Below are 25,450 nucleotides of genomic sequence, written 5' to 3'. Positions count from 1 at the left end.
TGTTAAGTGCAAAACTGTTCAAACACGAGGAAAAATTCATGCGGAGGGAGCCGATCAGTTGGCTTGTAGCTTACTAGTCCACCGTGAGTTCCAATATCTTGATGGGCTGTGTTGATGATGGCGATGTCTGATGGCGCTAGTCAATCTAGAGCGCTAACACATCCTCCATTCCAGAATATACGAAAAGTATTATGACTTGCCAAGACAATGACCAGCGATTACTTTATCAATATGTAATGTGCAGATTATAATCACTTTATCGAAGGACAATTATAGCTTTTCTGTCATGAAAAGAGCATATTGATGGAGTAACAGTTTTCCCGTCTAAAAAGAGACAGTGATTGTTGGTAAACCTTGTTATAAAACTGAATGCTGCCAAATGCAAAGGTATTCCCTCTGGTCCAAATTAATTGGCGCAGCTGCTGCCCCAACTATTGGCCCGGAGGGAGCAGTAGTATTGGTGCAACAGCAGTACATAGTTTATCCTCTTCAGCATCTACCACATTGACGAGGAACAATCACCCTTGTCACAGTGGAAAGATGATGAAACGTAACATTTATACAAGTGGACTTCCCATAACCGAATGACCAATGCACCGACACAGTACATGTTCTTTTTCTTGCCATGTCATTACATCTGTATTCTAAACTTAGATTGGCAGAGATCAGTTTTACAACATTTACAAAGAACTGAGGCAGGGGCAGAAGTAGGGAGAACCAACATAATCGACTTGATGCCTGATGAATAGCATAGTACATGTTTCGCAAAAAAATGTCTATCCCAGCTCCTCGCAGTTCATTCGACCATATCAGCAGCACCATCAGGCTCCCCCATCTCGGAGTCGGCAGCTGGCCGTTTCCTGGACTGCTGAGACCTGACAAACTCTTGGATGCGCAACTTGAGATCTGTGTCTGGTAACAGCATGTCTTGTGTGAGATGGGACCGGTTGAACGGATCGGTCTGTCAAAACAACATAGTACATCAGATGAGTGCAGCTGCATAGCCCCGACAGTTTGTATCGAGATTGTAGGGAGAGCAGTGCGATTCATGAATGCAGCACTTACACTGTCACTGAGCAAATGCCGGACAATAACTGGACGATCGATTGTGACCCGCGACGATGGTAGTATCACAGGGTCTTCCATGAGAGTATACTGCAAAAGAAAAGAATCATATAGCAGAAGTAGCAAATATGGTAACTTCCGGATTAAACGCATAAAAGATAGAGTATTAGCTTATAGATCATAAAGAATTACAAACACCATAGTCAACCCTAGTAATATTACTGGCCACACAAGCTTGTTTACACTGTATGGCTTAGATTGGGAAGAACACATGTTGTAAATATGCTATGCACTTGTTTCAGGAGCCTTCAGGCGAAAATTAAGAAACAGTTGTATGATTTTTTGCTGTTTCATAATCATTATTGTATGTTCTTTTCACCTTAAAATCTTGTAACTAAAATAGTACCTGAATTGGATCCAGAAATTCATCTGGTATATCCCCAAGGATAGCTTCAGCATCCAAGGCCTCAGAGGCAGCAGCTTTTGCCTTACCGGCGAGTTGCGTAAACTCCTGTATGATTTGGGGATCTACCCCGATCTTCCACAAAATATTACCTGCACTAGCAAACAACTGCAATAGATACACAATTGTCAGGTAACAGAACAGTGGCCAGGCTCTAGTGCAAGAAATAAGGCAGAAATTACCTGCTCATTGTATGATCGTCCATCTTTCGAGATTGCAGCAGGGAAGATAGCTTCCTTATCACCCCTTGCGATGTGGACATAGATGGTAACAATCTACAATTTAAAAGGACAGTAACAAAGATGAAAACGAAATGTTAGAAAACACCAAGTGAAAAGGCACTGAACTCAAGTAAGGTAAACCTCTCCATGAGACCTGTTTCAATAGCTGCTTCGGTTTGAACTCATACTTCTCGGGATCCTTTACGGTCAACGATTTCCTCTGTGGACCAGCAAGTTGCAAGAGGAAGTAATTTAACATGCTTGCCACCCTTTCCACCTGAACAAAATAAAGATCATTTCATTGCTCATCAGCTGGTAATTCTGCAGAGTATAATTTATTATAATAACATACAGTATTATAACATATTGACAGATTCAGGGATATGGTTCCATAATAATACCATTTCTGGAAGAAGCAACGGCGCTGGAATTTGCTCTGATGTGAAGGCAAGCATCCCAACATCCTCATTTGCCAGCTTCATATCAAAACGAACAATCTGAAAAAACATATATCACAAACACCTCCTAAGTCAGTTAAACAAGGTTGGTTTAAAATAAGGTAGCTAAACAAATACCATATGACACATGAAAGGTAATTGCAGATCAACAACTAACATTCTCTGACTGATGAAATACACGCAAACGCTCCTCTCTTTCTTGAGCGGGTCTGCTATTCCACGCAACAGTGTTAGCCATTTCAGCCTCTATTTCCTTGAGTTCAAGAATTTTGTTCAAACTCTCATCGAGAAGATAAATGCTATCGTTGATAAGGAAGTTCAGAAAATTCAAGTACACGCCCTTCTCCTCTTCTTTAGCTATCTGTCGCAGGAAAATTTGGAAATGCTTTCAGCAACAAGCTGGGGTAGCAAAAAAATTGTATCGGATAGAACCATGGAAGAATTACTCACTTGTCTCCAAGCATTTCGATGACTGGGAACATCCCATAAATACTCAAGAAGCTCAGCAATATTGTGTCGAATATTAAATTTGTCAAAGAACTGCAAAGTTAAGCTCAGAATGTCATTACATCATAAGCCCTGAGGTGATTTGAAGTAATAAGCAAAAAAACACAAAACTGATCACGTTACTCACTTGTGTATGGGAGCCAGTAAATTCAATGTCCACATAAAGCTTTAGAAGGTTTTTTACTAGGTAATCAAGACATAGTTGGTGCCCCTCAAATAACGAGGCTGTGGATTTCAAGCCGCTGCATAGAAGACATTGAGAATTTAAGTCACAGACTTACAATCCATAATAATATATAGCATGTAATTTAGTATAACAACGAACCTTCTTTGTGGCATCCAGCAGTTCAAAACTTCAACCATCTTTGCTTTTAGATAAGGATTTTTAATGTAAGAAGAACTCGACATGAACATGATGTTGAAATTGAGAAAGTCATCCTGTCACTCAAAAAAAGGGAATTGGAACAATAAACCATAAGAAGCAGGTTTATTGACAAGACTGGTAATCAATCAGGCATGATGGCTGTATCAGAAGAATAAGTTGTGGGAACTGGGAAAGATGCTCACCAATGGGAAGCCTTCCAAAGCTTTAGGAACTCTAGAGGTTAGAGCAAGTAAATCCATTGCATCATCAAGAAAATGCTCCGGAATGCAAGAAAACTCCTTAGGGCATTGTGATGGCAAAGGCATCTTAAATCCGCCAACAAGATCTACTGACCACAATACCATTAATCTGTAGAAAGATAGTGCACGCTGAAGAAATGCACCGTCCTGTTGAAAGACAAATTATCAGTGTTGCATAATAATTTTAAATGAAAGCAGCAGCTAACATGAAAAAAATTGAAGACGCCATGAATGTAAAACTAGAACGTCCATAAGAATGGATTTATAGCAGTTTTCTGACAGAAAAGAACCTTAAGAGGATTTATAATCTATATTCACAGTAGACAGAATCAGCAACAGAACATTAACAGCCTCAACCCAGATAATACACACCAAGAATTACAGACAATTTACATAAAGAAATTTATACTTGCTACTTGTTGTAGAATCAAATGTGTCATAGCTATGCTGATCTTAATGCAGCAGAGAGGTTGGTATGTCAAATTTTCATTCTATAAAGTAATGGGCATATCACTACAGACAAGTTCTTGAGTTCCAAAATTTGTTTGAAAAGGATTTGCATGAATATGTAATTGGATGAATAATACACATCAAGCATAAAATCCAAAGGGTATGTGAACATACTCTTATTATCTGAGCTTCATAGCAGTACTTCTCTTGTGATAAAACCGCGACTATCTTCTCCAAGCGTTTTATATCTTGCTCAAGCTGTGGTGAACTGTCTGATTGTTCTCTCAATACTTTATTTGATTCCAAATCATCTTCATATCTTGCGAGATCCTAAATTTGGATCAAAGAATGACAGGTATTCAGTGGGGAGAAGAAAAGGTATGCCAGTGTCTAAGTAATTTGCTAGAAACTGCATGCATCTTGCAAGCTAGATACTGATTAGCTATTGTGATGGGTCAACAATAAATCTAAATGCGGTACTTAAATCATGAAGTATACAAAGAAAAATCACATCACATAAAAAGGAACATATATCAGGAGTAGAAACAGCATCTCCAAACCTGAGAGAGGTGTTTGAAGTCTGCTACAGCTTTCATCAACCCCATATTAAGTACCCTTGCCGTCATGAAGAAACATTCGCAAATAAACGAGAAATTCTCTTTTTTTGAGCCCCTCGCTGGTGGCCCTCCTTTAGAAGGAAGAGAAACTGAGCTACTTTTGCCTGAGCTTGTGGATTCCTGTGATTCCACAGAGCGAGCCACTCCACTGGAATCATCTTGAGCATGTGCATGGCTCCAGCTCTCTATCCATGATGACACTTCTTCTGAAGAGGCATTTATTGCGGTCAAATCTCTACAGTGGAAAAGCAAATGTATTAGCTACTAAAATCAAGAAAAATATGTATTCTGCTAAAGTTTGCACAATAAATCTGAAAGAAGAAACTAACTTGAAATTGATTCTGTCGTTGCAGAACAGGTACTTGACATCAATCTTGTCCTTCTTAGACTCCATTTGATCCAAAAAAGGCTCACATAGACGGAGCATCACAGCACTAAGATTGACAAACATACCCGAACTAGCACATTTTAAAGGGTCCACCTGTCACAGGACACAGGATGAGACTACTATAGAACGGAATAGCAGTAACAGGATCGGAAAACAGTTTTGTTGATTACTTCAACTCAAGCAAATAAGCCATAGAACATGTTAAGTAATACAATCATTTAAGGACTTGTTGGGTTGTAACACCACAACTATCAGGCAGTCAACAAAGCATGTTTGTAATACATCTAGGACATGACCCAACCACTAGATACGACGCAACCGCGCAACAGGCAGTAGGCACATCTTCCTAGTGCTGGCTGATTAGTACATCTATGTTCAAGGATTAAGATAGATTTGACTCCGACAAAGATGGATTGTGTTGGTTATTTGATTAGATTCTCTGGTTAAAGGTTACAAACCTCGTCCATGCAAAGAGATGAGCTGTACTATTGAGAAGACAACCAATAAGAAATAGGAGTTTTCATCTCATCTAAGTTGTGATCACTTATGGCCCATCCGCCGTATCATAGTATCATCACATCGCTTTCAAGCCAGGCCATGCCAGCCTTATTTTGTATAGTTATCTCGCCATATGAGCTAGGAACATAACTTAGCACTACAGAAACTGATATACATTGCCTTTAAGTAAAAAATTAGATATCCTAGTTGATTTGTACCCTAGCCAGAGATACAAGTGAAAAACATGAGGCAAGGAATGGAGTATGGTCAAATGAATCATGTGGTCAATTTGTCAGTTACCTGCATGCGAGATCTTCCCACATTTTTATTTATCACCTCTGCTAGATACTCAAGGACCTTGTCTCGAGTATCCAGATTTTTAAGCAGCACTAGAAGAATATCCCTTAGTCCATCCTGCAAGTTATTCATAACACTCTTGATAGTTGCGAAAGATGACATCAAGTCAGCTGGCCGGCGTGATGATGCCTCGGAGAAGCACTGTTGCCTGATAAAAAAAAAGCATGTTTATTGCACAGTACAGTTAATTTGAAGCTTAATCCTTGAACATAGATGGAAGTAGGGGTAAAAGGCCTCCCAACATTCAAGTCTGAATTAAGCAGCAGATGTTCAATAATGAAATTTTAAATCTGAATTAAGCAGCAGATGTTCAACAATAAAAAACCTAACTTTTACATATGGCAACTATCTTCCCATATGAAAGGACAAGTCTTTAGAAAAATCTCCAAGCATAGGGCAGTTCTGAATTCTGATGGAAGTTAGCACAACCCACAAGAAAAGTTTGTGCTATCTAAGCGAACCCTTGAATGCATCAATCGACGGTAGGATGACTTACCCAACATCAGGCTGGCTTGCAAACTCACGGTCAGGGATAGCGCTGACGTGGAAGAAGGCTCCGAGCAAGCTGGAGAGCTCCATGACTCTCCCTTCCCCAATGAGCATAATCTGATTCTTGGGAATCCACTTGGGGTGTTCCACTAGAGCCTTGGCGCAATTGGGGATCCCCACCAGCCGCCTGAGCACACGGAGTGGGCGCTGGAAGTCGCCGAGCGCGGATACCTTGTCAACTCTCTGCCTGAGGCGCTCGTAGAGCTCGGCCATGACCGGCTCGATGGCCTCGTAGTCGACGTTCCCGAGGAGCTCGTCCAGAAATCCCGGCGGCGGCGGGGCGCCGGGGGCCGGGGTAGGGTCGAGCGAGTCGGCGGCCTCGGCGAGCAGAAAGACGAGCAGCTCGGCGGCCGGGTGGGGCGCATTGGGGGGCGAGGGGAAGGTGTCCGGGTTGCCGGCGACGATGCGCGCGTAGGAGAGGATGAGGCCGCGGATGTGGGCGATGGAGGCCTTGAGGCGCGCCTGGAGGGCGGAGTCGCGGATTGTGGAGATCTTGCGCGCCTCGTCGGCGGCGCGGCGGAAGGCGGCGGCGAGGAAGGCGAAGGGGGGAGGCGAGGTGGCGGGCGGGTCCGGGAGGGAGAGGCGGTCGATGAGGACGCGCTCGGCGGTGTCGCGCAGCGCGAGGAGCGGGCGCGACTCGGAGAGGAGCTCGGCGGCGGTGAGCTCGAGGTAGGCGACGGCGGGGTTGGGGGAGGACGGGGGCGTGAGGGAGACGAGGAGGATCTTGCGGAGGATGATGTCCTCGACCTCGTCGGGGGAGCGCTGCGGCCGCGATGGCGCCGGCGTGGAGGGGGACGCCATCGGATGCGGGAATCGGGATGCGGCGGCGGTGCTGGCTGCGGACTGCTTCGACTTGTACTAGTCCCCCTGTCCCAAGGGAATCGCGTGTTTAGTCGATGGGGTTTGGAGGTTGGTGTTTAACAACAACGGAGTACGCCTCCGAGTATACTTCTTTCTCCTACTGTAGCTATAATACGATATCCGACTATACTTCTTTCTGCAGATATAGCTATAATACACGGTACAGAGTTTTTTTGTTACTGCTTCAGTATTTGAGCATCCAATATCGTCGCCACCGATTTGGATACGTTCTGAATACAGATCAGAACAAGAAAATACCAATTTCAACAAATCGTAGACAGAGTCTGATACAAACCTTGAATTCATAATCTTAGAGTCTAAAACCCTGAACTTGCTGATCCTGGCACATACTGATCCTTTTTCACTTCATGTAACTTGGTGTTCGATTAATGAAATATGTGGTTACTCTCAAAAAAAAAAGACTACGACATGTAACCAGGTTTGACCGCAATAGCCAAAGATTAGACTTGGATATTTCTATCGAAATAGGGTTTTGTCTCGTTTTATATATATACATAAAACAAAAATGCCTGAACTGATAGAAAGTGATGATAAAATCTTTTTATAAAGCAGGTCAAAGAAAGTCAAAACATCCAAAAAATATATCTTGATGCCCTGAAAAACAGAAATATCGACTTGAAACATCCGAGTTGGTACTATTTTTTTTAGGGCATCAAGAAACATCAAGTTGGTACCCAGACCAACTTGAAAGTCGATCATGAAAATCGGAGAAGCCACACCTAACACTAGACATCCGAGACTACCGAGTAGGGGGTGGGACAAGCTCTGTCAGTACTATAGTTGCCAAAGATGTTCATCATGCGCAAAAATTGGAAAATAAAAAATGGCATCCTGCAACTGCACGGCTTCCTTTGTCATCTTGTTCTTCTTTCGATCCTTGAGTACGTGCAGTGCTATTAGTCTTCAGCAAGCATTCCCAACTTGTCTCATTCTACTGCTTATCTTTAATGAGAAGTAGGGCATAAACTATTTCATTAGGAATCACCGACTGAATGGTGCACGGGTTGCAAATTGATGTCCATATATGTTTTTTTGGCCGAATTTATGCCCTTGTCTTGATTGCGTACGTTGCTATGCTCTATCTCTTCATAATTCAGTCAGCATACAAATAATCAGCCATAACTGAATGACTTGAGAATGGTCGAAATAATTGGTGGACAGTAACAACGACAGAAATGATTCAGGGAAAGATTCAGTGGGACAACATTCATGTACCAACTAGACAACTACTCACGTACCAATAAATACTAACCCGCTCCATATTAGTTATTGTAGATTCGGATATATCTATATACAAAACTAGATGACTGATGTGGACATTAGCAATATAGGTGTCTGCGAAAAAGTTGTTAACAAGGTGTTTGCGAAAAAAGTGGTAATTGCAACGTGACTAATAATACCCCACCGTTACTAATATCACACCATTTAGCAAGCTAGAACAGAGGAAGTAGTTTGTAATAATATGGATGGGCAAAGGTACATAGGTACTTGGTCTGAACTAACAACACAATGGTCAAAGGGAAGAACATAAAGAATTTTATCATATTAGAAATTTAGAATATGTAGCTCTCCAGGGTGTTCGATCATGAGAACATGGGTTTAAGATCAGGGACATATTGCACAGAACTAAGATCAATGAAGTGAAGATTTTGCTCCTAGCAACAACTCTCAGGTTCCAAACATATGAATTTACTTAAAGAAACATCAAAAGGAAGCTAATATCCTTCTTTAAAAGAAAAGAAAAAAAAAAAGAGGCTGGCAGTCTAAGGTTACAGAGAAACATTGTCATTATTTAAAAGAAACAAGAAGATGTTGTAAACTGTTACATGAAGGAGAAAATGAAATTCATATGCAACAAATATGGAAACATTGATGCAATCCTTCAAGCAAATTGGTCAAAGTTAATAAATAAGAGAGGGGCACATAGCCTGATGCTTACCTGCCATGTAGATTGACACAGTCGAAACTGTATATAACAGAATAAAAGAGAGAAGGATCAGGAAATGCCTACTATAGATTGACACATTGGCTTCATAGAGATAAGTGGTTAGAACAGAATTTCCATTGAAGATTTTGGATACTCTTGAATACACCGCCTAAGAATGTGTAAAGCATATGTGCTCAACCCTTTTATAAGAGAAATCTAATTGTATCATTTCCACACATCCAAATAGGCTGATGTGTAAATGGAAATATAGCATTTGTCTCAGAGATCAGAATACACTTCTTGTAGACAACAGTCGAACGGGAAACAACAATGGGATTGAGCATTCAGTCATATAGTAATAAAGAAAACCTGAAGCAAAAGAAAAAAAGGAAGGTTGTCACATTGGCAGAGGCCTATAGGTTTTGGAAAAAGCAGCATATTTCAGTAGAAGAGGCAAGCCTGCACCTTTTCCTGGGCATCATCCAATCCAAGCAATCAGTCATACACCAAACCCAATATAAAAGTGATTCTGAACCTTCTCATGCGCATCATCCAGCATGCAAATAATTAGCTAATGGCCCGATCCAAATCTTTTGATACCATCACAGATTCCAAGATTAAACATGCTTTATGACAGACTAGATGATGTCGCCCATGCAAATAAAAGCGAGCTGGTTGCCAAAGCTAGTAGCTACCGACCTGCCGCACTGCCAAGGGACTGAATGTCAGCAACCACACCACACCCTCCCTTGGCCCTAACCATGCCACATCGATCTGGGAGAAGAATTTGTGGACTGCTTGTGGACATCGAATGGTGCCTGGAGGAGAGACCGAGATAGGCAATGGTTCCGGGAGAAACATGTTTGATTGGCTTCTAATGTTGCTTGGAGGATCGCGGTGTTGCGTTTATAGGCGGTGTGAGCATCAGCGCACAATTGTGCCAGCTATTTAAACCAAACATGGCCACTCGGCCTCCTTTACCGTTTCTTTTGTATTTACATGGAAATAAAGATGGACAACTGTTGTGTTTCTTCTTCAGTTTCAGATCCTAGGCTGCGCGGTGGTGGAACAGTGGAAGTAATTAAATCTAGATGCGACGAGATGGAACAGCCGAAGGGATGACAAAAAATAAATAAAATGATTGAAACTAAAATGATGAGGTGTTATGTTTGGTGAGGTGGATAGCTTGCATTTCGAGAAAATTACCCTTTAGATATTATAGATGTGTCTACATACATCCAAATCAGCGACAACTAATATGGTACGGAGGGAGTAGCAAATATACACGCAATGCCACAAATAGTAAAGCAATCAACTTGATCTCTAAAGAAATGGAGTTAAATTTGATCATCGATGGTGCAATGTAAGAGAATTGAATGTTCAGATGGGAAGGAAATATTTTACCTGACTGACATAATTGGTCATATAGACGATTATATTTGCTAAATGTGTAAGAATTTGATGTGGTGCTAAGCTGAGATGAATCCACATTTGATAAGAATGATACAATGCATTAGAAGAAATACACGGAGATTATATGTTAGTATCTACAATTCAAACCAATCCTATAAGCCAGTTCTTGAAGGAAAATGTGCTCCAGCCAATTTTGAAGTAAAATGAGCTTCAGTGTCCTGAGTCAACAAGCTGCGGAAATCAGATAAATCTTTAGACTTGCTAATGCCTTGAAGACTTTGATACAATAAATGGAATTTTTAGAAAGTTCTAGCTTTAAGGGATAATATAATGTGGACCATGACCTGATGTGTGCAGAACTGCAGATTAATCACTACACCAAGAGAAATCACGAACTGACTACCAACCAATACATACTAATTATTAACTGTAGCACGACTTAAATCAGTATCAACTCTTTTTCCAACTTCTGACTATCATTCAAGGGCAGTGACAAAAAAAATTGACATACTACAGCTGGAAGTTTTGAACTAAGAAAATAGCACCACTCGGATCCTAGAAGAGATTGCAATTTAATGGCCTAAGGTCTAAGAGCAGCAAATATAGTAATTCTACAATAATTTGCATTGCATGTCCAAGATCAGCTTCCTAAAAAAACAGCTGTACTGCCTACTCAACTGAAGTTACAAATGTTCGCACAGTTGCCAAGCAACTAGTAAATCGTGAGCTTAAACCTGACCCTTTCATAGTGCAAGTTCTTTGTATGCTACCGCAACACTTTTGGATGAAATGTTCATTTACTAGTAAAGCGGTGGATATGACAAGCAGCGCTATAAACATGATTTCTACTTGCTGTGGAAAGACCAAAAAAAAAACAGTTTCGCTCATAGGATTATGCTGGTCCAAAAATCTACCATAACCCCAGGGATCAGAATGCATTGAACTTTCTACCCAGACTTATTCCGGGCTGACGCTCCACCCCAGGCAGGACATCTTCAAGGAGCGCAAAGGATATAGTGTACCGATCCCAAGAAACCCCACCCCTTCAGTCCATCTTATTTTTCAGTTTAGGGCCTCTTTGGTTCGTAGAACTTAAAGAACCAAGAATAGGAAAAAATAATGGTTTCCATGCCGTAACAAGTTTAATCGTACAAGAATTGAAAACACAGGACCATGTAATAGATGTCATTTGGTTCTGCCACGGGGAAAGTGCAGGGTTTTTTTCTTTTTTTCAGGATTAAGTGTATGCCATAGTATTGAAACAAAGGAAAACTTCCTGAGGTTGCATCTGAGGGAAAATTTCTTTCGAGTTGCATGCGAAGCCAGACCATAGGATATTCCTATGGTTTCCAATCCTACAAACCTAACAAGCTTCGTACAAAAAATTCCTAAGGAATCCTCAAAGCCTCTTTTATTCCAAAGGATATTCATAGGAATTATTTTCCTATGTGGGTTGTTTGAGTCGTATGATTAAATCCTATAGAAAATTTTCCCTACGATTCCTTTGCACTGTATTTCAAAGGAAATTTTACATCCACTCCAACCACTTGGAAGGAATTTTTTTCCTGTGGTGCAATCAAATGAACTTTAATGCAAATTCAATCCTATATGATTTGAGTGGGCATTACCCATTCAATCTTGCGTTTATCCTATTCCTGCTTTTGGAATCATGCGAATCAAAAGAGGCATGACATATCCTATGAAATTTCTATGAAACAATGACACTAGGGGAAACTTCTACAGTTAATGTGCCAATTTCCAATCTGCTGATTACAGTTGTTGCATAAGAGCATGTCTAACAGGCCCCGTATTTTTTCGCCCCGTAAAACGCGAGTAGAGGGCCCTGTATCCGGTTTTCACCGGCCGAAAACTCGGACGAGCTAGCAGAACCCGTATTCCCACCCCGTAAAACAGAATATTCTGTTTTTACGGGGTGGGAATACGGGTTCTGCTAGCTCGTCCGAGTTTCCTGCCCCTCAAAACAGGGTTTTAGACAGCAATTTGCACAACAATTTCACATCAAACATAGCACATCCAAAATATGTGATGCATAATTCATAGTTTTAACATCACAACGCGATCATAGGCAATGTTCAAGCCACGGAAGTTCCCAAATGTGATCAACCATCAACGGATCCATCGCCACCGCTCGCCGGAGACTCACCTTGAGCACGAGCTTGACGCGCAGCCTTCTTCCTCGCAATGATGTCCGCCTTGGTCTCGTTCCACCACGCCGCTGATCCTCGTCCATGCCGTCCGATACCGGCGTCCAAATTCACCGCGGATTCGTTGAGCATGTCCAAGTAGGATGTTGTGGACTCAACATCGAACACCTTGTCTACGTCGATGGTGGGTGGCGGCGGCGCGGGCGGCGCGGGCGCCGCATCGGCCGGAACGGACGGAGGAGGGGTCGTGACCTTGGAGGGCGGTGGAGGCGGGAGGCCGATGCGGCTGATTGCCTTTGTCCGCACCTTGGCCGGCGCGGCACCACTCGGCCCGGCCGCCTTGGTCTTCATCCGGCCCGCCTTCTTGGCAGCCGGCGGCGCTTCGCCCTATGAATCGGCGGCCGCCGCAGGTGCTTCGAAGAATTGCTTCGGGATCCTCTTCCTCTTCGACGGGATGGTGGAGGCGATCATGGCCGAGACGACGCCGGCGGTCGGCGGACCTCCGACGGGGACATCAACCACCGCGCCCGAAGGAGGTGTACCGCCGGCGGTAGGCGGCTCTTGCGGACGGTCCATGGCGGCGGGATCCGGCCGGGAAGGGCGGGGCGGAGGAGATCGGGCAGCGGCGGCGGCGGTTGGCTTCAGCGAAACCCTTCGCGCGCAGTGGACTGGACGATACCGGTTTCGCCCACTATCCCCGCTCCCACCCCGCACAAGTAGGGGGCGACGACCCGCCCCGTACTCGAAAACAAAGCAAAAAACGATGCGGGGGCCGTTTTTACGGGGCGTGCTAGACGGCCGGGTAGAGCCGAAACCCTCAAATCGGCGGTTATTATACGGGTTTGCCCCTTTTACTGGGTCTGTTAGACCTGCTCTAAGAAGAGTATGTGCAGACTGCATTAAGTAGAGTGCCGATGTAATTCCAGGCATAAAAAAATAATCATAAGCCGTAAAGACGTATATTGAGTTGCATATAAAGAGAAGCCACATAGCGTAAATCGTGTCTGCCTGCAAAAAAGAGTTAAGCCACATTGCATATAAAGAGAATGACACTAGGGGAAACTTCAGAAATCTATTTTCTGAGAGTCCTGAAATTTATTATGTTTTCAATTAAAACATCTAATAGTTCAATAATCAAAAAAGCGTAAACACTCGTTTCTCATCTAATAGACTAATAATTTGCAGCAACGAAGAATATCCACATACGTTTACTAATTTTTCTATTGTAATAGCCTAATAGTACTGGGAAATGTTGTGTCACATTTCAATCTACAAATAAGTGAATGGGTTCATATGGACAATTTACAACTTCAATGACATGTCAGGAAGATTTGGACGTTTGAGTACAATATACACAAAGCTGCAAGCTTAGACACCATGGTGCAGTTTGCTTCTATCTATACCTTGCAAACATAAGCTGATGAGATCGTATGAACAAAAAACTCAGTGTCATGCCAAATTCTTACATTTGAGTTCCACAACAACAAACTGAAGACCTTGGCAACTTTGTTACAGTATATTTTTCACAGAACTTCCTCTAAGTGAAAAGTTGCACTACACAATCACAACTTATTCCTATGTCAATTATCCTGCATATGACCAAAATTGTCCATTTGCATATAGCAATACTGACTCACCAAGGATAAGCACCCATCGTAGACTGAAATATACTAATTTGAAAATACTCCGAATAAGCTTGTGCTCAGACCTTTTAATAAAGAGATTAATTCAGCATACATGGAGCCTGGTATGCCCTCAAAAACAACGACACGTGTATTGTCCATGTTTATTTGTAATTCAGCCAGTTAAATATTAGTGCTTAATACAAAGAGAGCTTGTACTAATAAAGCAAGATGGATTATGTTCAGAATACATTTGGTGCTTTGGTAATAAGGAGTCATAATGTCACGAATCCTAACTAATGATGGGATGGATACCATACATAAGAGGGCTGGGACTGCAGTACTGTGCATCTCAAGGGGGAGAGTCAGAGACGATGAGACATAAACCACATATGGAATATATGACTTTTGATGTAGAAAGGACTAAATCAGTAAATCTCCTGGTTGATTTCATAAGTTACTGCACATAGCTATTTATGAGGCTAATCTGACTCGTCTCCAGACACTCAACCTATTTCGCCAACAATCCAATGTAAGAAGTATGTCAGGTTTCGAACATAGTTGCCGTGATCAGTTCAAGGTGAGGCTTTGGGTGTGGTATCTTGGGTTTCTAACCTGTTGTCATGGCAACGCCTGGATGAGGACAGCAGCTTTAGATTGGAGCCTGATATTCTTTAAATTTATTGCTTGCCTGATTGCTTAGTACAGCTTAAATCCCTATATGCAAGTAGGGATTCCTTGATGAATACAAACTGGATGTGACACTGGATTATAACCTAAACTGATACGAACTGACAGTGACAGCCACCAATTTACCAATTATGTGCCACTCCCAATTTGGTACACACTCTATGGACTAGTAATCAGCTGCTTCTCCTGATATCCGATATGGTTCGACTAGTCTCGAACAGATCTCCGAGATGGAGATAATGATGATGGACCATTAGGTCCCTTGCAGATAAGTGGACCCACAGCCACATGGTGGTTATTTGTTTTTGGACCAGAAATGTATCTTTATCATGTGCTTGTCAGAACAAAGCCGTTCAGCTATAACATGATGCATTGCATAACAACTTCTCAATAGCCTTAACTTCCAACGTCAATGGGAAACTTCAATCGCATTTTACACATCTTATTTGCAAGAATATATTTTGGTACTTTAGGCCGGATTTTTATAATACCCCACGAAGCGTGTATACTATATTAAGATCTAGTGAAATATTACGCCCGATTGCATCAGTTCTAGGCATGTCATCTATCAGTCATCTGTACCACTCAAGTGTGAAATTGTCAGAAATAGAGATAGGCATAGCAAGCATGATATAAGTTTCTATTCTTTGATCCAGGTGCATTGGCATTGCATGGCTTGATTTCAGAAACAAAGGAAATGTATTCCACTTACAAAAAATAACAATTGAGGCGAAGGGTGAGACAGTGCCTTTGTGCAGGGTAGAACGCAGCAGAATCGTCCAGCTACTTTGCAGTCACAGCACTGTCTGTCCCAGCTCTGTAAGCTTCCAGTAGTTGAGGAATCGTTTCCAGGTAATTGGTGACATACTTGTCCACAAACTTCTTCTCCCCCAGAATGAGATGGGCTATCCGGATGCTTCTGATGTGACCCTTGGACACCAATATGTGTAGCACCCTGTACCTTGGTAGGATGCGCTTCTCGTAGCTGAGCGAGATGAGCATTGGGCTAGCCGAAACATACTCCGGGGTCCAGCCAAGCTTATCGGCAAAGAATTGCCAGATAAGCCTGACTTTGTCAGCCGACACGGATATGCAGTATGGGTGCCTCACGAAGGCCTGCTTCACCTGCTCCTCAGTCCACCCCAAGCTGAGATAATTGTCCATCTTGCGCTTCCATCCGGAGGGATACATGCGAGCTAACACCCCAAAGGCGTGCGGGAAGATGCCGTGGGACGGGCTGACCCCGAGCTCCTTGATGGCGGCAAAGGTGTCGTTAAAGAGGGAGCCTCCGTACTTGTGGTTAAGCGACCTGGGGTGCTTGGTGAGCAGCTTGATGATAACATCGTCGGTGGCACCATATTCGCGGAGGATCTTGACCTTTGGGAGCAGCTCGGATTGGACGTTGCCGTGGAGGAACTCGGAGGACTGCTTGACTGCGGCGACCACGTTCTGGTCGGTGCCGAGGAGGTTCTTGAGGAGGAGGTAGTTGGGGCGGAGGCGGTTAGCGAGGCTGTAGCAGAGAACGCGGTACGGGTCGAGGAGGAGGATGCGGCGGATGTCGGCGTCGGAGAGGCCGACGTCTCGGCGGAAGAAGTCGATCTTGGGCGCGAGCGTGACGTCGGCCCGGTAGTTGAGCAAATCGGGGGCGGCGGCGACGACACGGGCGATGTCGGAGCCCGCGAGGCCGAGGCCGCGGAGGAGGGCGAGGACGGCGTGCGCCTTCTTGGTGGAACGCAGGTGGACGCGCGCGGCCGCCTTGGTGGCGGCGGGCTCGGAGAGGCCGCAGGAATTGCGGAGGAAGTGGAGCGTGAGGGAGCAGGGGTCTGCCGCGGCGTGGGAGACGGCGGCACGGATGCTTAGGAGGTGTTTGAGAGAATGCCACCGAGGAGAGGGGGAGCTGCACGACGGCAGAGATTTGGGAGGTCTGCTGCCACCGAGGAGGAGGTGACAACGGCGAAGCATTTGGAGGCCAGGCACGCCGTGGGAGATGCCGGAGAGCGGCAGCCGAGGCTCCGGCGGCGGTGGTGGTGGTTGGGCTGCACGCTCCGGCGGCGCAGGTTATCTTTTCTTTCGGGTGGCAGGGCAGGCACGTTTTTTTTGTTTCCTTGAGACAGAGCAGGGTTCAAAATAGAAGAAAAGATATTGAAAGGATACGGGTGGGCGTTATGCCCAGGCACCAGGCAGCCCACGAAAGGCCCAACCCACGTGCGTCGCATCCTATTTGTGATTTCTTACCGGCAAATCTTATTTGACGGCCATTGCCTCGGTTATCGCGGAAACGCGTTCATCGACCGGGGCAACAGGCGGCAAATCCGGGTGCTCCTGTACATCGCTTTAAGCGATGCAAAGACCGAATCGCTTAAGAGCATCCCCACTCGTTGGCGCTCCCCACGCCCAAATCCGGCGAAATTTTCGTCCGGATTGGATGAAGATTTGGCGTGGGGAGCGCCGAAGTTCCAGCCGTCCCCGTGCAGGAAACCCCCAACCTCGACCATTTGACATATTTCAAACAAATTCAACACAAAATTTAACAAGTTCGGCAAACAAGAGGACGAGAATTGCTCGAAACAAATTCGGCGATAACGAGTACAATGTTTAACAAGTGCTGAAACAAATGAAGCACACAATTTCACAATTTTTCAAACAAATTAAGACAGACTAGTTGGCGTCGGCGTTGGCGTTGCCTCGGAGCCTCCATATGTGCTCCACCGGATCATCTTGCAGCAGCTGGTGCATTGTAGAGTCTCGAATCTCCTGGCGCATAGCAATGAAGGCGGCCCATGATGGAGGCACTCGGTGATTAGGGCGTGCAAGAGGACCATCTCTCTCATATGGTGCTTCTTGCTCGACCGGAGAAGCCTGGATGCTTTCGCTCATCTTCAATAATCATGTTGTGTAGGCACACACGGCAGTTCATCACCTCCCACATCCGATCTTTGGACCAAGTCATAGCGGGGAACCGGACGACGAGCAAATCTCTCGTCGTAGGACACCAAATGCTCACTCGACGTCTTTTCGGCAAGCTTCTTGTTTCTTGACAAACTCGCAAAGTTTGGGGGTGCTAGGATTGGAGATCGTCTTCACAAATGTTGCCCACTTTGGATAGATACCGTCCGCAAGGTAGTATCCTTTGTTGTAGTGCCGACCATTGATCACATAGTCCACCTGGGAAGCATGACCCTCAACAAGCTTGGAAAAGACCGGGGAGCAGTTTAGGACGTTGATGTCATTGTTGGATCCGAGCATACCAAAGAAAGAGTGCCAAATCCAAAGATCATGGGTAGCCACTGCTTCAAGTATCACGAGTGCAGCCTTTTTGTGACCCTTGTACATTCCCTCGCCACGCAAACGGACAGCTTCTTCCATTGCCAATGCATGCGGTCAATGCTTCCAAGCATCCCCGGAAAACCTCTAGCTTCATTTGTTGCAAGGATCCTCCGAGTGTCTTCGACAGAGGGTGATCTCAAGTAATAGTCCCCGAACACCGCTATGACGTCCCCGCAGAACCGGTAGAAACAATCAAGGGCGGTGGACTCCGCCATGCGAAGATAGTCATCTGCAGTATCACCGGGAGCTCCATACGCCGAGCATCCTCATAGCCACCGTGCACTTCTGCAGAGTGACGAAAATCCAACCAAACCAAGTGCAATCCGCCTTGCATCCGAAGTAGGGATCAAAGTGGCGGATGGCATACACAATTTCCAGAAATAGCTTTTCGCTCATCCCGAAACGACGCCGGAAAACACTCTCACCGTGCAATGGATTGTCGGCGAAGTAGTCGGCGTACAACATGCAGTAGCCCTCCATTCGCTGTCTCGGCTTGCACTTCCGGCGACCTCGTGCCGACCCACCACGCCGACGAGTTGCCGATCCGCCGTACATGCTTGCCAAGCAACCAAGGATCATCATGTGCTCCTCGTCTTGGGCGGCCGCTGCCATCTCTTCTTGCATAAGCTCGACGAACATCTGCTCCTCCTCTTCGTCCGAGTCCATGGCCGGCGAGGCAAATGGACGAACACCCGACGGGCGTGGTCGAGGCAACCCGAGCCGCGAGCGACGACGAGCAAGCAGGCCGGAAAACAGGCCGGCGGAAGAGCAGCCAGATAGACCGTCGTCCAAACACGGTGGAATATAGGCAGGTGGGGAAGGAGTGGCGGCGCAATCTGGGCAACAAGCCGGCGGGGTGGTTCCGGCGGCGAGAGAGATACGAGGGGGGGGGAGATTTTGAGCGACGTGGCGGTGGGGTTCGTGCGTCGAGTCACCGACAGATCGGGCCCTTCCCCGCTTTTCACTCGTCCGGAGTCCCCGAGCGCTCCCGGGGGGCCGGGGATGGCGTGGGATCGCCGGATGGATTTAGGCCCAAATCCGGACGAAAACGAGGAACCGGGGGCGCGACTGGGCCGAATTACGCCGTCCGGATGGAAAAAACGCTCGTCGGGGGGACGAGTGGAGATGCTCTAAGGACCCACGACCTGAGCCGGCCCATTTGGGTTCGCTGTCGCTAGACCTCTCGTCGTTCGGGATTCAAATCCGTGAATTCTATCGTTATGGTATGGTTTTCTGTGGTTTTTTTAATATTCAAATTTTAAATAAATGTTCGAATTTAGAAATTGTTCAGATTTTGAAAATGTTCAAACTAGAAAATTGTTCAGATTTGAAAATTATTTATTTTTGAAAACTAAAAATTTTAAATTGAACAAAATTCATATTTGAACAAATTTCGAATTTAAACAAATTTATAATATGAAAATTTTAAAATCAGAACAGAAAACAAATCTAAAAATTGTTCAAACGCAAAAAATGTTCATATATAAAAGTGTTCAAAATAAAAATTGTTTAAAATTAAAAATTTGTTCAAATTTTAAAAAGTTCAAATCTAAAAATATGCAAACTTAAAAAACGTTCAAATTCAAAAAAGTTCAAAATTTGGAAAGTTCAGAAAAAACCATTCAGCAAAACAAAAAAAAACTGTAGGCAAAAAACAAGCAGAACCAAATGAAAAACAAGTAAAAAATGAGAAAACTAAAGGAAAAAAGCGAAGGAAAACCAATTCCGTCGCTAATGGGCCGGCCCAACTTGGTCCCGCTCTGAGCGGAGCGACTGCTCGCTCCCGCGTTGAGCGGAGAATAGGGATCCGCGGCAAATCCTATACACCGATTAGGTCGGTGCCTACCAGGCACCGCACACCCTGGTCGGGTACTGGGTCTAGCCCATTTTCATCTTTTTTTCTTTTTTTTAGTTTTCTGTTTTTGTTTTTTTATTTCTTTTTCTGTTTTTTTTCTATTTTCTGTTCTTTTCTATTTATTTTTTATTTTTGTTCAAAATTGAAAATGTTCAAAATTGAAAAGTTCCAAATTGGAAAAACGTTCAAATTTGAAAAGTATTCAAAACGAAAAATGTTCAAAGCTAAAAATTGTTCGTATTCGGAAAATGTTCAAATTTAAAATATGTTCATTTTCTAAAAATGTTCAAATTTTGGGAAAATCGAATTTTAGAAAAAAAATGTTCAATCTAAATTTTTTTCAAATTTTGAAAAAAGTTCAATCTAAAAAAATTCAAATTTTGAAAAATATATTTCAAACATAAAAAATGTTTAAATCTGAAAATTGTTCAAAGTCCAAAAAATGTTCAAATTTGAAAAATGTTCAAATCCAAAAATTGTTCAAATTCGAAAAATGTTCATATAAAAAAATCAATTTTTTCAATTTTTTGAAAATATATAAATTTAGAAATATTCAGAATTTGGAAAGTTCATATTATAAAAAATATTATTTTTTCGAAAAAATTCACATTAGCATTTTAGATTTATAAAAAAGAAAAGAATGAAACGGCAGAAAAGGAGAAAAGGAGAAAAAAAAAGAAACGTGACTGGGCCGGCCCAACTGGCTCCCTTGGGGGTGCGGTACCTGGTCTGCACCGACCAGGGTGGTATATAGCAACTTGTAAGGGTATATTGCCCCTATGTGTGGTTTTGGTAATTAATGACAACCCCTATGGACTAATGTTTTCATTGAGCACTTTCAGAAGGAATATTCCATAGGTATTTCTTGTATTCCATGTGTTGGATTCAAGTATGGATGCCATGAAGATAAAGATACACCTTGTGTATTGGCATCAAGATCATCGATTTTAAGACATATATGTGATATGATCAAGAAGAAGAAATGAAGATGGAGTTCTTATGTGGAACTCAATATTAGCCATGCTCTATCTTATGAGAGTATGAGAAGATACAAGGTTAAGTTGGGCAAGTTCAAGATGAGCATCTCAAGTGGATAACATGCTTGAAGCTTGCCGTTCATTTGATGATAATGGACATGTGAGGATGTGCATCAATGAAGCTTTCTCATCATAGTGTATGAGTGAGTATTTGTGAGTCTTCACAAAGCAACAATGATCAAGTTGTGGCATTCCGGCTTGTGTAGAGCTTGAAGAGTTATCATCAAGATCAAGAGGGATGCGCAAGGAAAAGGTATGACCTTGATAGGTTTTCCTTTTACCGGTCTCAAGGTTGTTGATGGGAGACCGGATTATAGGATAGATAGCCGCACTATTAAGAGGGGCTTTCGGTTGAGTAACTTGATCACATCGTCTTAGGGAGCTCAATCCTTTGCATACTTTGCATATCCTTATTGCTTCTTGGTGTTTCTCTGTGTGAGGTTCTTAAGCTTGTTGCTAGCTTTACAACAAGCTCAAGTTCATCAAAAACGGAATCCGCATGCATCTTCTATTGCGTTTTCGAGTTTGGACGTCTTCACCGTCTCTTGACGGTGGGAGACTCCCTCTCTAAAATCATCTAAAATGTTCTCGTGAGGAGTCTCCATATTTCCAACAAAATTGGTTTCATGCGAATCGGAGTTCGGGAGCATTAGTTATTAAAGAAAAAGGAAAAAAGGAGAAGAGAATAAAAAGAAAAAGGAAAAAAGGGGAAGGGCCAGCCGGCCGGACCGGGCCAGCCGCCGGCCCACCCGGTCGAAACCGGCCCGGGCGCCTGTGCCATCCGGGTGGTGTCCCGTGGGACAAGCTGCCCCATCCGGCCCAGGAGCCAGCAGCCTACCGGGCCGCCTGGCGCTAACCCCGGCCCGACCGGGCTCACAGCCCCGCTGCGGCCCACGCGCCTACGCTGCCAACGCTTATCCGCCGCTCAGCGCGCTCACCGCCCCGCCCGGTTGCTGGGCCGGCCCGACCGGACGGGCCACCAGCCTCCTCAGCGCCCAATCCGGTCGGCCGGCCTCGCAGCCGGCTGGGCCACTTTTCTGGCCAGTTTTCTGCCCGTTTTTCCTGCGATTTTCTCTGTCTTTTTTCCCCAACGGTTTTATTTGCTCCCATGCTATAAATAGCTCTTCTTCCACTTTGAGCAAGTTAGTTCTTCTATTCTCTCACCTCCATTGTTGCCTTTGAAGAACTTGCTCTCTCTCTCTCTTATCTCCCCCCTTGCTCATTCTTGAGGGATCTAAGAGAGCAGATCTAGATCTACACTTCCACCAATCCATTTCTCCTCTAAATGAGGGGAACTCTTGGGATCTAGATCTCGGAGTCTTTTGTTGACTTTCCCCATTATTCTTCCTCTCCAATCTCATCCTAGCATTCGTTGCTTTGGTGGGATTTGAGTGTGAAGGACTTGAACACCTCTAGTGTTCTTGCTTTGCATCATTGCATAGTGTTGAGCTCTCTACCACGATTAGTTCGAGTGAGAGACCGTGAGCTTGTTACTCTTGGAGGGAGACCTCCTAGTTTGCTTGGTTGGTGCCCCGGTGATCTCTTCGTGGAAGATTGTGAAGGGGCCCGGGCTTCTCCTTCGTGGAGCTTGTGAAGTGGTTGTGGAGCTTGCCATCTCCGGAGCGGAGGAAAAGCTAACCATAAGGAAAGGGCCATTATCCTTCGTGGGTGTGGTTCGGAGAATAGGGTGAGCCTTCGTGGCGCGGGGAATCCTTCGTGGGACCTCCACTCCTCCAAACGTGACGTACCTTCTTGCAAAGGAAGGGAACACGGGAATACATCCTCGTCTCCGCGTGCCTCGGTTATTTCTATACCCGAGCTCTCTTTCCTTGTGATAGCCATCGTGCTTGAAGTACATATATCTTGCTATCACTTGTGCTACATATATCTTGTACCTATCTTGCTTATCTCTAGTTGCCATTGTTACACTTAGTTGAGCTTAGCATATTTAGAGTTTGTGCTTGTAAACTAAACGTTAGTTTAATTCCGCATTCTTACAAGACAAATCTGTAAGAGTTTGTAATTGCCTATTCACCCCCCTCTAGGCGACATCTCGATCTTTCACACCTCCCCAACAGGCCGGCCCACCTAGCTAGTGATGTGGTTGACCGAACTCGCCTGATAGGAGGAAGACGATGCAGCCACGACCTCTAGGAGGACCTCGCTGCTGACGGAGACAACGTAGCAGGCCACGTCGTCGCCAGCTAGGCGAGGAATTGGCGAGGAATGGACCTTACCGAAGATGGGGACGGCATGGAACCATCATAGTCTAACGAGTGAGGATAGAATCAAATGGGGAAATGTTTAACCTATCTATAAGAGACAAACCGCGGTAACACCTCTAATATGGAAAAATGCAACAACTTAAGTTAGGAAATTCGGATATAGGTGAAACCAATTTTGTTGTAAAAGAATGAAAAGAGCTACCCAAAAAGAGCGAAAATATTATGAACAAGTCAGGTAGATTTTTTCAAGAATTTAGAGGTGAAACCTCTCAATAAAAAGAACCGGGAAAAACTTCAATATCGAAAATGCAACAAGTATTCACGAGGAATCGATTTTAGATGAACTAGAACTTGTCATGAGAATAAGCATGATACGCGTACAGCACGCGTCCGTTAGGAACCCCAAGTGGAAGGTGTGATGCGTACAGCAGCAAGTTTCGCTCAGTAAGAAACCAAGGTTTATCGAACCAGTAGGAGCCAAGAATCACGTTGAAGGTTGATGGCGGCGGAGTGTAGTGCGGCGCAACACCAGGGATTCCGGCGCCAACGTGGAACCTGCACAACACAACCAAATTACTTTGCCCCAACGTGACAGTGAGGTTTTTAATCTCACCGGCTTGCTGTAACAAAGGATTAGATGTATAGTGTGGATGATGATGTTTGCAGAAAACAGTAGAACGAGTATTGCAGTAGATTATATTCGATGTAAAAGAATGGACCGGGGTCCACAGTTCACTAGTGGTGTCTCTCCGATAAGAAATAGCATGTTGGGTGAACAAATTACAGTTGGGCAATTGACAAATAAAGATGGCATGACAATGCACATACATGTTATGATGAGTAGTGTGAGATTTAATTGGGCATTACGACAAAGTACATAGACCGCTATCCAAGCATGCATCTATGCCTAAAAATTCCACCTTCGAGGTTATCATCCGAACCCCTTCCAGCATTAAGTTGCAAACAACGAGGCAATTGCATTAAGTATGGTGCGTAATGTAATCAACAAATACATCCTTAGACATAGCATTGATGTTTTATCCCTAATGGCAACAACACATCCACAACCTTAGAACTTTCTGTCACTGTCCTGCATTTAATGGAGGCATGAACCCACTATCGAGCATAAATACTCCCTCTTGGAGTTACAAGTAATGACTTGGCCAGAGCCTCTACTAATAACGGAGAGCATGCAAGATCATAAACAACACATAGATGATAGATTGATAATCAACATAACATAGCATTCAATATTCATCGGATCCCAACAAACGCAACATGTAGCATTACAGATAGATGATCTTGATCATGTTAGGCAGCTCACAAGATCCAACAATGATAGCACAATTAGGAGAAGACGACCATCTAGCTACTGCTATAGACTCATAGTCCAGGGGTGAACTACTCACACATCACTCCGGAGGCGACCATGGCGGTGAAGAGTCCTCCGGGAGATGATTCCCTCTCCGGCAGGGTGCCGGAGGCGATCTCCTGAATCCCCCGAGATGGGATTGGCGGCGGCGGCGTCTCTGGAAGTTTTTCCGTATCGTGGCTCTCTGTACTGGAGTTATTATCGACGAAGGCTTAAGTAGGCGGAAGGGTAGGTCAGGGGGCGCCACGAGGGCCCCACACGCTAGGGCCGTGCGGCCCAAGCCTTGGCCGCGCCGCCCTGTTGTGTGGGCGCCTCGTCGCCCCACTTCGTTTCCCTTTCGGACTTCTGGAAGTTTCGTGGAAAAATAAGATCCTGGGCGTTGATTTCGTCCAATTCCGAGAATATTTCCTTACTAGGATTTCTGAAACCAAAAACAGCAGAAAACAAGAATCGGCTCTTCGGCATCTTGTTAATAGGTTAGTGCCGGAAAATGCATAAATATGACATAAAGTATGTATAAAACATGTAGGTATTGTCATAAAACAAGCATGGAACATAAGAAATTATCGATACGTTGGAGACGTATCAGCATCCCCAAGCTTAGTTCCTACTCGTCCCGAGTAGGTAAACGATAACAAAGATAATTTCTGAAGTGACATACCATCATAATCTTGATCAATACTATTGTAAACACATGTAATGAATGCAGCGATCCAAAGCAATGGTAAAGATAATGGT

The 25,450-nt window shown here is 44.2% G+C and overlaps 2 protein-coding genes across 2 annotated transcripts; both read right to left on the bottom strand.

Moving 5' to 3' along the window:
- Positions 1 to 577: 577 nt before the first annotated feature.
- LOC124702680 (probable ubiquitin conjugation factor E4) lies at positions 578 to 7,013 on the bottom strand. Its single transcript, XM_047234843.1, has 16 exons — positions 6,145 to 7,013; positions 5,592 to 5,796; positions 4,735 to 4,886; positions 4,349 to 4,640; positions 3,963 to 4,118; positions 3,282 to 3,485; positions 3,040 to 3,152; positions 2,842 to 2,956; positions 2,658 to 2,747; positions 2,365 to 2,568; positions 2,151 to 2,246; positions 1,904 to 2,026; positions 1,711 to 1,803; positions 1,472 to 1,636; positions 1,066 to 1,155; positions 578 to 961 (listed from the first exon to the last, which is right to left on the bottom strand). The coding sequence occupies exons 1-16, from the start codon at positions 6,996 to 6,998 to the stop codon at positions 797 to 799; spliced, it is 3,117 nt and encodes a 1,038-aa protein (XP_047090799.1). The 5' UTR covers positions 6,999 to 7,013; the 3' UTR covers positions 578 to 796.
- An 8,381-nt stretch (positions 7,014 to 15,394) lies between these two features.
- LOC124698625 lies at positions 15,395 to 16,868 on the bottom strand. Its single transcript, XM_047231105.1, has one exon. It carries the CDS (start codon positions 16,856 to 16,858, stop codon positions 15,680 to 15,682), a length of 1,179 nt encoding a protein of 392 aa, XP_047087061.1. The 5' UTR covers positions 16,859 to 16,868; the 3' UTR covers positions 15,395 to 15,679.
- Between the last annotated feature and the right edge of the window lie 8,582 nt (positions 16,869 to 25,450).

The sequence above is a fragment of the Lolium rigidum genome, chromosome 3, assembly GCF_022539505.1.
Source record: "Lolium rigidum isolate FL_2022 chromosome 3, APGP_CSIRO_Lrig_0.1, whole genome shotgun sequence".
Lineage (NCBI taxonomy): Eukaryota > Viridiplantae > Streptophyta > Magnoliopsida > Poales > Poaceae > Lolium > Lolium rigidum.
This window is presented reverse-complemented; position numbering and strand designations above follow the sequence as displayed.

Excerpts from the sequence above, each read along its gene's own strand:
- LOC124702680 (XM_047234843.1), bottom strand. The coding sequence starts at position 6,998 with ATGGCGTCCCCCTCCACGCCGGCGCCATCGCGGCCGCAGCGCTCCCCC. Across the intron at positions 3,153-3,281 it reads CTTTGGAAGGCTTCCCATTG|GATGACTTTCTCAATTTCAA; the intron begins GTGAGCATCTTT and ends TTTGAGTGACAG. Across the intron at positions 2,247-2,364 it reads TATTTCATCAGTCAGAGAAT|ATTGTTCGTTTTGATATGAA; the intron begins GTTAGTTGTTGA and ends ATGTTTTTTCAG.
- LOC124698625 (XM_047231105.1), bottom strand. The coding sequence starts at position 16,858 with ATGCTTCGCCGTTGTCACCTCCTCCTCGGTGGCAGCAGACCTCCCAAA.